At 49.1% G+C, this 12,934-nt stretch overlaps 2 protein-coding genes across 3 annotated transcripts in view; one reads left to right on the top strand and one right to left on the bottom strand.

Moving 5' to 3' along the window:
* The window catches only part of TTLL3 (tubulin tyrosine ligase like 3), a 29,956-nt gene extending 27,245 nt beyond the window's left edge, over positions 1–2,711 (top strand). The window contains 3 exon segments of the mRNA XM_032647391.1: positions 192–364; positions 1,704–1,830; positions 1,833–2,711. Coding sequence (XP_032503282.1) covers positions 192–364; positions 1,704–1,830; positions 1,833–2,048 — 516 coding nt within the window. The 3' untranslated portion in view covers positions 2,049–2,711.
* Positions 2,712–3,856: 1,145 nt separating this feature from the next.
* On the bottom strand, positions 3,857–11,016 carry RPUSD3 (RNA pseudouridine synthase D3). 2 transcript variants are annotated; one of them, XM_032647406.1, is made up of 9 exons: positions 10,552–11,013; positions 10,102–10,241; positions 9,184–9,228; positions 8,952–9,051; positions 7,993–8,100; positions 7,825–7,909; positions 7,481–7,604; positions 5,221–5,360; positions 3,857–4,453 (listed from the first exon to the last, which is right to left on the bottom strand). In XM_032647406.1, exons 1-9 carry the CDS (start codon positions 10,674–10,676, stop codon positions 4,262–4,264), a joined length of 1,059 nt encoding a protein of 352 aa, XP_032503297.1. In that variant the 5' UTR covers positions 10,677–11,013; the 3' UTR covers positions 3,857–4,261. The 2 variants fall into 2 exon arrangements, with proteins under 2 accessions (XP_032503297.1, XP_032503298.1); XM_032647407.1 differs by lacking the exon at positions 5,221–5,360 and having other exon boundaries at positions 4,312–4,453; positions 10,552–11,016.
* Between the last annotated feature and the right edge of the window lie 1,918 nt (positions 11,017–12,934).

Raw genomic sequence — 12,934 nt, 5'->3', positions numbered from 1 at the left:
GGTACTGATTCAGGCCTCCAGGCCCAGACCCCTTAAGAGACAGAGATGGGCTTTGCATTTCTCAGCCCAGAAATGTCTCCTGACCAGGTGCCCCAGAAGTTAATTCCATCTACCTGTGCTCCACGTCCTTCCAGGCCTAGGATTCCAGCAGCACTGTCTGAGCAGGCCTTGTCTCCTCTTCTTCCCCACAGCCTGCTGTGGAGGTGCCCCAGTATGTGGGTATCCGGCTTCTAGTAGAGGGCTCCACCATCAAGAAGCCCCTGGCGATGTGTCACCGGCAAATAGAAGTCCGCCCAGCCCTCCCTCACCTGCTGACCCAGCGAGGCTCTGGGGAAGGCAAGGACTCGGGAACCCTTACCCACAGGTCAGCTTCTAGGAAAGTTGCTGGGGCCAGGAGCCTGGGGCACACTGAGAAGCCAGACTCCACTGCCACCACCTTGGCCCCTGGAAAGGGGAAGAAAGGCAAGGCGAAAAGTGCCACAGTCCTGGTCCGCCCCAGTCTCCGGAAGTGGGACCCCCCGCAGCACGACGATGGGCTGCATTTTCACCATGACCTTTGCTAGTGGGGACAGGCATCCCCACCCCTTGAACAGATTGCCATTGAGTCTGAAGAACCCCCAGGCCCTGGGTAAGACCATTCCCCCAAAACACCCCAGGATCTCAAGGCAATTTCTTCCTGCTCTCCAAGCCCCACCTAACCACCTGGATTTGTCCCCACCCAAGAGCCACCGGTAGTAAGTAAAAGCCACCATTTACAAAGTATTTTTAAAAAAACACACAGCCAAATGAGTATTGTCCCCTCCAAAGTAGTCACTCAGCCAGGCAGTTGTGCTCATTTCAAAGATGCCAGGTCTCAGTCCCAGGTTGATCTCCCTCCAGAGCCCAAGCTTTTCCTGCTGCAGTATTCTGTCTTTGCCTCCATGCAAAGTCACCTTGTGGAAAGGAACTAATATTTGTACAGCACTTCACAGTTTACACTGTGTTGATACCTGCCCAGCTCCTTTAGTCCTCACAACCTAGCGAGGTAGGTGCTATTATCCCCATTTTCCAACTGAGGTATCAGGAAGTTTAAGGAAGTTGCCCGAGGTTGCACAGCTCCGAAGGGGCAGAGCTGGGATGCAGACCCAGGTCTGTTGGACTCCAAACCCTGTGTTCTTCCCACAGCCTCTGGAGAAGGAACCAGGTGGGCCCCATCTGCCCTCACACACCCCAGCCGTCAGCTCCCCCTGCCTCTCCGCCCTCCATGCACACCTGGAGGGGCAGCTGGTCAGCCTGGGGCTCCCCAGGCCCTCACAGCCCATCACCACTTCCCCACCCTCCACAGCACGGCCCAGCTGCCTTCTCCCCGTGTGCTCCGACCCCAGGGGCGGGGCCTCAGACTGCAGCACAGCAGGCTGGTGGGCTCTGAGGCCCTGTCGACCACAGGCAAGGCCTTGATGACTCTACCTACTGCCAAGGTTTTGATTTCCCTCCCACCTAACCCTGAGCTCAAGCTGGCACCCAACGCCCTGAAACCAAGAAAGGTGGGCCTCGAACGGTGACCCATACCCTGGTGGGCAATGCTGAGAACTGGGGTTAGGGCTGGAAGGGCACAGGTAGAGGGTAGCTCCCAGGCTGGCCTGAGCCCCAAGGGAAGGGCTTGTATCCTTCAGAACCCCCTTCCTGAACAGATTCCTGATCTTCTCTCCTCCTTTCACACCGAGGCTCTTGCTCCCCAGCGCATTCATGGTCCCCCACTTGGAAGTAACTTGTGGTCTCAACCCTTTGAAGTCGGAAATCTTCCTAGCACCCGTAGGAAGATCAAGGCCAAAGGCAACTTCAAGGCCAGACTCTGCGACAAACCCAAGGCAGAGACATGCCTCATGGCGACACTGAGCCTTCCAGGACCCCTGCCCCTTATCAGTGCACAGCAGGGTCTGGGGGGCATGAGGGACGTGTGGCTACAGGAGTCCTTGCTTCGATCGTCACTGCCCTTATCCTGGACGCAGCACCAAGTAAAAAAGCAAATGAAGTATTTGAGGCTTGGCTCCTTTTCTCTTAGAGGGTGAAGAGAGAGTAGGGCGCGGCTCTGTACCCCAAGGTCCAGAACAAGAGCTAGAGGCCAATCAGCAACTCCTCCACAAAGCAAGGCCCAGAACTTCCCACCCAGTGACAGACATGAGGCATCCTGTCCAGGGACTCCCCTGGCATCTCTGATCTCGGGGTGGGAGGATAAGTCTCATGTTACAGATGAGGAAACTGAGTCTGAACGAGGAGACATGGCTTGCCCAAGATCATGTGGCAGTGAGCAGAAGGCTGGGACACATTACCACGACTGCTGAGCCCTGCGGGTCTCCCCAGTCCCCAAGCCCAGAGGAGGAGCTGGGCTGGCAGCAGAATGACATCTAATGGGCACAAGATTTACAGCAGGAGACACAACAGAAGAGTGGACCCAGCCCTTCTCCAGATGAAGTGGGTCTCTCCCGTCCTCTGCAAAGGGCCAAGGTCACCTATAAAGGAAATATCCAATAAGCCACACCCATCTGAAAAAGTTTGGTATTTCTTAATTGTAATGGGTTGAACATTGGTATGTCTTCCTGGAACCTGTCAATATGACTTTATTTGGAAAAAAGGGTCTTTGTAGATGTAAGTACGTTAAAGATTTTTAGATGAGATCATCCTGGATTATCCAGATGGGGCCTAAATCCAATGACAAGTGTCCTTACAAGAGACAAGAGAAGACAAACGAGGAGAAGGCCATGTGGAGACAGAGGCAGAGACTGGTGTGATGCAGCCACAAGCCAGGAAGAGGCAAGGAAGGATTCTCACCTAGAACCTTCAGGGAGAGCACAGCCCTGCTGACACCTTGATTTTGGACTTATGGCCTCCAGAACTAGGAGAGAATCCATTTCTGTTGTTTTAGGCCCCTCAGGTTGTGGTAATTTGTTGCAGCAGCAGCCCTAGGAAACTAACACACTAGTCAAATGAAGATACATAAATTCTGTATATTTATGAATCCATTCTTGCACAGTTGAACCAGGAGATGCGTACAAGCAGGCTCACAGCAGCACTGTGGGAACAGCTGACGACCTAAGTGTCCATTAACAGTCAGATGGGTAGACTGCAAGCTCTGACATTCCACCTCTGCGCCACCCAACGGATGCGTTTCACAGGGTAGAGCGAGAGCAAGTCTCAAAAGGATATCTGCAGCACAATTCCATTCCAACAGAAACTTCGGAAGCAGGGCAAAATGAAATATTTTGTTTAGGGTTGCATGTATATGTGGTAAAACTCTACAAAACAAAGAATTCTCCCAAGTCTGGGCAGTGGTTTCCAACCTTGACTGAACAACAGTACCCATTCCAGAGCTTTTAAAAAAGATCTGATGCCAGGGTCTCCATCCCAGACTGGTGAAACCAGCATCTTTGGGGTGCAGTCGTGGGAGGCATGGGTGTTTTTTTTAAGCTTTATGAGTGGGCAGCGTAGGGGGTTCTCATGTCAGGCCAGGGTTGAGAGCTGCTGTTGTCTAGGATAGGAGAAGGGATGCTTCTGTTTTGTGCCGAGTGGTGGTTAGGTGGGCGTCACCTTAGAGTTATTCTTTAAATCACAGAGATGTTTTATGCACTCTATATGTTTCATATATTTCACGGTTTTTTAAAGTGAAAGATCTAACATCTTCACTTAAATGAGTAGTCAAATACATAGAGACAGATGACAGAATGGTGGCAACTGGGGCTGGGAGGGGTGGGGGAGGGGGAGTGGGTGTTTAATGGGGAGAGTTTCAGTTTGGGAAGATGAGAAAGTTCTGGAGGTGGATGGTGGTGACAGCTGCACGACACTGTGAATGTCCTTAATGCCTCTGAAATGTACACTTAAAAATGGTTAAGATGGTAAATTTTATTAGGTGTATTTTACCACAATTTTTTTTTTAAAACCTAACATTTTCTCTCAGCTAGAATTGGGCCAGAAACAGCCAAATATAAAGACCACATACTGAACTCAGCAGAAACCACGGTCCATGATAAACATTTTCTTTCTCAGCAAATCCTGAAAACGATACTATGAGGGTAGGTACTTTTATTATCTCAGGTCCAGAGAGGTGAAGTCATTTGCCCAACACCACACAGCAGGTGGCCTTGGGATGTGATCTTAAGTTTGTCCAACTACAGAGGATCTTACACTGTGGCCTTCTGCGTGTTGAGCACTGACCTCACTCTCCTCGGGCCTGACTGCAGCCCATCCGCCCTCCAACCCCCACTGCTTTCCAGCAGGAACAGAAGGACTATTGGTAGTGGAGCCCCAGGCAATGCAGGGTCCTGGAGAAATAAGAGGGCAAAGGTGCCAGAAGCTTGATGGGTGGGTCCCTGGGCCTGGCACCTGGGAGGTAGAGACAATGCAGGTGGAGGTGCAGGGGCAGCTGGGCAGCCTGGGAGGGGGTCAGGTGGAGGCGGCGGAGGAGGGCTTCATCCAGGACCTGGGGTGGGAGAGACATGTCAGCATTCAGCCAGGTGAGCTCTAAGCAAAATGGGAGTGAGGCAAGTACTTCCTCCTCCCTCTGCGTCCGTGTTCTGCACGCCTCTCTACACGTACACACGTACACACTCAAACACACACACTACGGGCAGAGACCAGCTGGGGGGTCACCGAATCAGTTTCCTGGGCATTCAGCGAAACTACATTCCCCAGCCCCTCCTGCAGGTCGGTGAGGCCGTGTGATTGGGCCCCACTGAATGCCACAGGAGTGTGAGCATGTATCCCGCTTCCGGATCTGGCCCGAGAGAACCTCCCCCGTGAACCTGCCCTGTCTCCTCCTCCGCTGGCTGGATAGCAGCAGCCTGGGTCCCTGAGTGACCCATGCTTGGAGCAAGCCCATCTCTACCCTACCGCCATTAATTGGACTTAACACGGAAGGAAGTTATTGTGTTAAGGCTCTGGTACTTGAGGTTATTGTTAGAGCAGACAGAGTTACCCAAATAGACACACACAACCTCTTTTACCCCTTATATCAAAAAGAATGGCAGACTTAGAAGGGCCTTTAGAAATCAGCCAGTTCGACTTCCTTATTGAACAGATGGGCAGAAAGAGACCCAAGAGAGGGGGTTTCATTTGCTCAGGGCCACAGAGCAAGACAGGGCTACAGGGAGCTATGGAAGCCCAAGCTGCATAGCTAATGTCTGGAGATGCTCTCCACCCCCACCCCCAGCCCACCCCAAAAGGTAGCCGGCAGGTGGGCTTGGGTACCTGTCTTTGGGGCCTGGTGCTCTCAGCAGGCAGCAGAAAGCGCTGGCCCAGAACAGTGGCCACACGGGCAGAGTACATGTGGTCCCCGAGCAGAGGGCAGAGCTGTAGTGCCATGTGCGCCTGTAGCTGGCTGGGAAATGCTAGAAGACAAGAGAGACAGGACAGATGGCAGGCAGCGGCTCTTTCTGTCCACCCGGTATTGCCCCTCCCCTTCCCTCTGGGGAGATGCCACCCCCATTCTCAGATGGTGTGGTTTCAGAGAGGTGAATGCTACCACCCCTGCCAGTGGAGAGGGGCGCATGACCAGGTCGGGACAGTCAGAGCTGTCAGTCCACCAGCCCTGTGGGATTCGTCCGTGAAGAGGGGCAACCCTGAATTTACTGTGATGCTACTGGGAATGAAGAACGCTCTTTCCCGCTGGGGTGTGAGGCTGGGGCTGCTGGAGCGCCTGCCATCTCTGCCCCCACAGGGGAGCCTGTGGGAGGAAGAAGCCAGCGGGCAGGAGGCGAAAAGAAAGTGAGAAACAGCTTCCTGATGTGTCCTCCGAGCCTCCGGATGCAGCCAGGCCTGAACTTTGAGTTACCTGAGCCAATAACTTCCCCTTTTAGATTACACCAACTTGAACTGGTTTTGGGGAAACTTAAATCGTACAAAATTGTTCACATAAGTAAACTTATTAATCCTCCTGACAACCCTATAAGGTGGGTTCTATCATCATGCCCACCTTATAGACAGGAAAACCGAAGCTCAAAAAGAAGTGACTGGCCCACCGTAAGCTGGGATTCAAACCCAGGAGCTGTCCTCTGCTTTCACGTCTGGCAATATGCTGGACTGGATAATCTAAAAATCCACTTCTTATAAACCACTTAGAAACACTGGAAAACTTTAATGATCATCCTTCTAAATACACAGCTGGGCACAGAGGAAAGCAAGGTTCCCCCAGACGAAGATACAAAAGGAAAACAAATCCAGAGCACAGTGAAGCCAACATTTCACCTATTCTAGGGTACTGCCAATCTTGGGATGCAGGGGGCTTGGGTTTAAGTAGCTACAAGGGGCCAGGGGTGAGGTCTTGGTGCCCAAATGAAATCAGAGAGGCTACATCTTCACTGACAGGATGGACGAGGAGAAAAAGCCAGCCGCCAAGGAAGGGAGATGAGAACCTTAGGTCTGGATGAGGGGAAGAAAAAAGAATTCACAACCGTGAATTGCTGCTATGAATTGAGCTGCTCTCACACAGGTTTGGGGCTCTAATACCACGTGCATGAACTGTGAACTTCCAACTGAGACATTAATATTTAGGTCCTGAAGCAGTGACATGGGGCACTCAGCAGACGCAAAGGCAGAACCTCTCCTGAAGTCACCACCTCCAATGAGGCAATAAAGGATTTCCACTGATAAAAGCCCAGCTTAACCTGAATTCACAATCCTGAATCACAGAACAAGAAGGAAACAATGCACCAAGGGGAGAGAGTCTGCAGGAAACACAACAGGATTAGACCCTCAGAATCTCAGACAATGGAATTATAGAAACACAACATAAATATGTTTTAAATGACTAAAGACAAAAAAGAACAAGTAATATGAGAAAAAAACAGATACCTTATTTTTTGGAAGGCCATTTGTATTTGTAAAAGAACCAACTAAGAAAAAAAAAAGAACCAACTAGAACTTCTAGAAGTGAAAAATACAATCAATGGGTAGGATAAACTGGCAGGTTAGATCCAGTGGAAGAGAAAATTACTCAACTGGAAGGTAGATCTAAAGATTACCCAGAAAGCAGCAGAGATAAAGACATGAAAAATGTGAAAGAAAAGTTGAGACACAGCAGTAGAATGAGAAAGTCAGACGTCTATCAGGCATTCAAAAGGAAGGACGCAAGAGGCACATTTGAAAAGGGAACTTTCCAGGATGGATGAAAGAGATTAATCTTCAGACTCAGGAAACACAGTGAATCCCAAGCAAGATAAATAAAACTAAACCCACACACCTGGATTCACCATAGTGAAACTACAGAACATCAAAGGTAAAGAGAAGACGTTGAGATCGATAACGAAGAGAAAAAACAGGTGAGCTGCAGAGCGGTGACCATCAGACTGATAGGAGAAGCACTGCCCCTCCAGGTGGAGCTGGTCACATAACATCCTTACAGTCCATCAAAGGCTCCCCAGGCTGCCACTAAAACTACCACCACCCTCCCACCTCCTGCCTCCTCCAGCCAAATACCATTTGTCAAGTCTGGCTGGGGCTCCAGACCCACCTGTCAGTGGCTGCAGCTGGACCAGGGCACAGCCAGAGCCCATGGCCACCACACGGAAGTAGCTGAGGGTCCTCTTGACACCTTCCAAGATGTCCTTTCGGGATGGGGACTTCACTGGAACTACCTGTGGTGGCAGCCCCCAAGAATGAACAAGCCTCACGCACACCTGGGAACTACCCGCAGACTCTCCTTGCTCCCAACAGACTCAGGACAGGGCCACAGTATAGGCAGTCGTCACTCGCCTGTATTAGGGGTCTGGAGGGCCAGTCACCCCACGTCTATACCCTGTAGGGGTAATATGTCTGGAAGGACCCCTCCTCTTCCCCACCTAGACCCTGACTCACAAGATTGACCCCATCAATGTGTTCCAGTTTCAGAGCTGCTTGGATCTTCCCCTCAGAAGTAGCTGGGATCCCATCAGTGACAGCACTGAGACAGAGGCAAGAGGAAGTCACGCAGTGGCTTTTGCTGGGACCTGTGCATTGCCCTGGGAGCCTCCCAGCCCCTCTCACCAGTAGGTGACTGTGGGTCTCCTGGCTCTCTGCGAGTGAGTGAAGAACTTCTGGAGGCGGCTTGCTGTCTGGGGACAACTGGAGAGGAGTACAAGCCCAGAGGTTTCCCTGGAGGAAGAAGACAAATCACAAAAGTTAAAATCCCCTGGGCTCACCCACACAAAAAGGAGACCCCGGACTTTCATGGCGTTTCAGTGGTTAAGACTCTGCACTTCCAGTGCTGGAGGTGCGGGTTCAATACCTGGTTGGGGAACTAAGATCCTGTATGCGGCTTGGCACAGCCAAAAAAAAAAAAAAAAAAGAGACCCCTAGAAAAGAACACCTGACCTTCCTAAGACCAAACAGCAACATCAGGACTATAACCCAGACCTCCTCTTGAGAAACAAGTAAGTCTTCCCTGTGTTTGATAAGAGTACATTGCTTAAATGTGTTCCTCATTTTGCTCTGGCTCCCAGGGAGCTCAGAGCCAAACATCATAACAATTACCACCAACTGTTGAGTGTCTACCATGTGCTAGGCACTGTACTAGGAACTTTATATATATTAGCCATTAAATAATTAAATTCCCCACAAGCAAGCCCATGAGTTTGTGGAACTGCAGAAACATTTCATCTCAAGCACCGTCTCTAATAGATGGCAATTAGAGGAAAGAATATCACAGATCAGTTGACAATACCTGCCATGAATACGGAATTAGAGAAGTGACTGCACACTGAGCATAGATATTATTAGCTCTATTTTATGATTAAAGAAACTGAGGCTCAGTGATAGCTAAGATCACAGTTTATGCATAAGGATTTGAACCCAGATCTATCCACTTCCTCCTCCTTTTCCTTGTATCCTACCTCTGTGATCCCAAACCAGCCCAAGGAAAATGTCTCAGTTTATTCCCAAGTAGTTATGCCCCCACCGCAGATGGATGCCTGTCCTTCTACCTTCCTCTTACCCCCACCACTTACTTCCCAGATGCTCGGACAACCTGGAGCTCCCGCTCCCCGAGCCCCAGGGACTGGCTCAGCTCCGGGAGCACTGAGAGCAACGTCAGCTCTCCTGGTTTTCCTGGGGGAAAAAAAGGAAGAGTACAAGTTGCTCCCAGAGGCAACTTTATCCCACCTTTCCTTTCTCTTCACTATTTCGTCCCCTCAGAGACATCAAAACCACTTTCATTGCATCTCTTTCCCCTGCCCATACCTGTCACTGGCAGGCCCTGTGGCTTGTTCAATGTCACCAGAGGTCCTGAAACGTATAATACATAAACATCATCAACAGCAAATGCAGTTTACAAAGCACTTTCTCAGTTCATATAATCATGTGGTCCCAGTACAACTCTCATACATGAGTTATCATCCTGAACTTTCTGAACCTTGCATATGCTAAGCTGGCTGCCTGCCACGTCAGGGCCTTTGCACTTGCTGTTTCCTCTCTCTCAGATTTTCACGTGGCTGCTTCCTTCATGTCATCGTGGCTCAAATGTCACCATCATAAAGAGGCCCGAGTGTCCAATCTAATGTCTGCTCCCTTCCTGCAGTTCCTCATCATCGCTGTTTTATTCATAGCACTGATCACTAGTAAGTACCTTTTTCATTTATTTTCTGGTTAATCAATTTCTCCTGCTGAAATGCTGGCTTCCTGAAGGCAGAAACCATATTTATTTTGTTCAGCACTATATAGCCATGTCTAGAACAGTGCCTGGAACATAGCCTATGCTCAATAAACAGCTGAGAAAATTTAAAAATCACCGGAGACTGAGGTTCAGAGAAATTATTCTTCCAAAGCCACACAGCAAGCTGATTACAGAGCCCACATATGGCTCCGAAGCCTGTGTTTTGCCCCTCAATAAACACTTTATTACAGCAATTTCCTTTACAAAGAGCCTACTAGTGCAAAGCTCTCTAGTTATTTACACTTTCCCACCCCACAGCCCTATCCCCATGATGCTGAGGCACAGAGAGATTATGTGTCTGGTCCCAGCTCCTATGGCTAGTGGGAGGCAGAACCAGGATTTGATCCCACAGGCTTTAGTAGGGAACCCAGCCAGATGCTCAGAAGGCTCAGGTGAAGACTCCTCCCCTTCTGGGTCTCCCTGCAGCTGTCCCTCCCACCCCTCACCTTTCTGATCCACCACAGCTGCCCTCAGCACATCAACCAGCTCCTCCCTACTGACGTTCTCTGGCCGCAGCAGCCCCGAGAAAGGCTGGTCATCCAGGGGCCCCGACCGTTTGCTGGAGCCTCGACGTTGCTGCTGATGCCTGGAAAATGTTAGGTAAGCAACAGGAGAATCATTGCCGCCCGTTCTTATCTCCACACACCTCTTCCTAAATGCTGTGGCTTCCTACTAATGCTTCAGAAAGCCTGGGTTGAGTTCCCCGAAATGTTAGGTTCGACTGGCCCCACTGTACAGAAGAGAGAACTGAGGCTCAGAGAGGTCTACTGACCAGTTTAGGGTCACACAGCAGAGCTGGATTAGAACCCATATCTGCCTAACTCCAGATCCCGCACACACCCTCCCCCGGCCCCAACCTCCCTCCTACACAAAGGAGGGCGGGGGTTTCTAATCACCGGGCCTCGGTGCCAAAACTTGAGGCTGTGCGCGCTGCGCGGACCCCCGGACCCCGCCGCCAGCCACCCCAGACCTGGCCCAAAACACGACAGCCGCCCATCTCCGGAGCGAGGACAGTGCGCATGTGTCCGGAAGGGCTCCCCGGAGATGCCCCACAGCAAGCTGATTGGTCAGATTGACTGTCAATCGGAATAGCGAGGCTCAGATCTGTGAGAAGGCGGAGCTTTGCCTTTGCCAAGGAACGAGGTGAAGAAATTGTCGTCTGTGCTTTTGGGGAAAGCGGGGCATGGAGCAGAGGAGGAATTTACTGGGGGTCAGAGGACCTGTCTTAGGACAAAGCCAGGTTTTCTGATCATCATTGCAATTCTTAGGAGTCTTCTGACTTCAAAAAAAAACCCGCCAGGGCTTCCCTGGTGGCGCAGTGGTTGAGAGTCCGCCTGCCGATGCAGGGGACACGGGTTCGTGCCCCCCCGGGAAGATCCCACATGCCGCGGAGCGGCTGGGCCCGTGAGCCATGGCCGCTGAGCCTGCGCGTCCGGAGCCTGTGCTCCGCAACGGGAGAGGCCACAGCAGTGAGAGGCCCGCGTACCGCAAAAAAAAAAAAAAAAAAAAAAAAAAAAAAAACCGCCGTTGCGCACAATTTTGTAAGGAAACTTGGAAAAAAAAAAAAATTCCACACTCGTTGGTACAGTGAACTTGCTTTGAAGAACACAGCCTGGTGCAAAATCCAAAAGGAAAAAAAGGCCAGAAGCAGAAAGACGTTCACTGCACCACTATTTATAAAAGTAAAACCAAAACAAATCTCAAAACCGGAAACAAATTGTCCTTTGATTAGATCTATAAAGGAAATAAATCTTATTAATCACCCATTCATCATTTTTTGAATGCTAACTCTACGCAAGGCCTTGGCATCTGTGAACTGCAAACATTAACAAGACTCGGCCCCAACCACAAGAAGTTCACCTTTAAGATCACAGCAGCACAACCCACCTTGGCGAAAAGCTGTGGAGATGCTGAGAGAGCGAAGAGTGAGGAGCCCAGGAGCCCGCTGAAATCTGAGAAAGCTCCCCAGCAGGGGTTGTGACTGACAGACTGGGAAGATCTCAGAAATTCACCTGGAGGGAAAGGTGTGGGTGGGAGGAGAGGGCGCGGGCAACAAGAGAAAGAAGACGGTAAGTGCAAAAAAAGCAAAAAGCAAAATGGGCTCTATCCTGTAATTACAACTATGGAAAAGTTACATGCAACCTGTGTATTATTTTGTTTACTAAAAGCACTATAACTTTCAATTCATTGTTTGCATTAGTGAAAGACTGCAGATAAACCAACATCTGTCAACAGAGGAATGGCTAAATTAATTGTAGCACATACACATGCAGCCATTAATTGAAGAATGTGTGGGGGTCTACATGTGGTAATGTGAATCAATCTCCAGAATATATTAAATCGAAAAACAACAAAGTGAAGAACAGTGTGACTAGAATATGCATATACGTGCATGCGTGTGATTTACATATATTATATGTAATATATGTAATATATGTAAATATAAATATATTTAAATATTTCTGCATTTCTGAAAGGACATACACAAATGAGATGTTGGTTGCTTCCAGAAAAGGAATCAGAAGTGAGAACGTGAATAATTATTTTTACCCTTTAGAACTGCTTAACTTTTTAACCTCATTGATATATCTCTTCTTCAGACACTTCTGGAGCCCTAGTTTAAAAATATAGGCCAGACCCAAAAAAAAAAAAAAAAAAAAGGGACTTCCCTGGTGGTCCAGTGGTTAAGACTCGTGCTTCTCGGTGCTTTGTGACCGCCTGGAGGGGTGGGATAGGGAGGGTGGGAGGGAGGGAGATGCAAGAGGGAAGAGATATGGGAACATGTATATGTATAACTGATTCACTTTGTTATAAAGCAGAAACAAAAAATAAAATACTCATCAAAAAAAAAGACTCGTGCTTCTACTGCAGGGGGTGCGGGTTCGATCCCTGGTTGGGGAACTAAGATCCTGCATGCTGCATGGCGTGGCCAAAAAAAAAAACTAAGCCAGATATAAAAGACTATGGTTCATAAAATTTTTTAAAAATAATGAAAATAAGTAGAAATAAAATTTTTAAAAGACTGTGATTTTAGTTACATGACATTTTAGAAAAGTCGGTGGTTGACAAGGGCTGGAGTGGTTGAGGGAATGAGAATTGACTAGAAAGGGGAAGAAGGGAAATATTTGGTGTACTGGAACTAGTGGTTACATATCTGTATAAATTTGCCAAACCTTATTGAACTATATACCTTAAAAGGGTAGATTTTATTGTATGTAAATTATACCTCAGTAAACTTAATTGGTTTTAATTCAAAGATTTAAATAGTCAATTTAAAAA

The sequence above is a fragment of the Phocoena sinus genome, chromosome 11 (assembly GCF_008692025.1).
Source record: "Phocoena sinus isolate mPhoSin1 chromosome 11, mPhoSin1.pri, whole genome shotgun sequence".
NCBI classification, from domain to species: Eukaryota; Metazoa; Chordata; class Mammalia; order Artiodactyla; family Phocoenidae; genus Phocoena; species Phocoena sinus.
This window is presented reverse-complemented; position numbering and strand designations above follow the sequence as displayed.

Excerpts from the sequence above, each read along its gene's own strand:
- RPUSD3 (XM_032647406.1), bottom strand. The coding sequence starts at position 10,676 with ATGCGCACTGTCCTCGCTCCGGAGATGGGCGGCTGTCGTGTTTTGGGC. Across the intron at positions 8,101-8,951 it reads GTTGTCCGAGCATCTGGGAA|GGAAACCTCTGGGCTTGTAC; the intron begins GTAAGTGGTGGG and ends TTCTTCCTCCAG. Across the intron at positions 7,910-7,992 it reads AGACCCACAGTCACCTACTG|TGCTGTCACTGATGGGATCC; the intron begins GTGAGAGGGGCT and ends CCTCTGTCTCAG.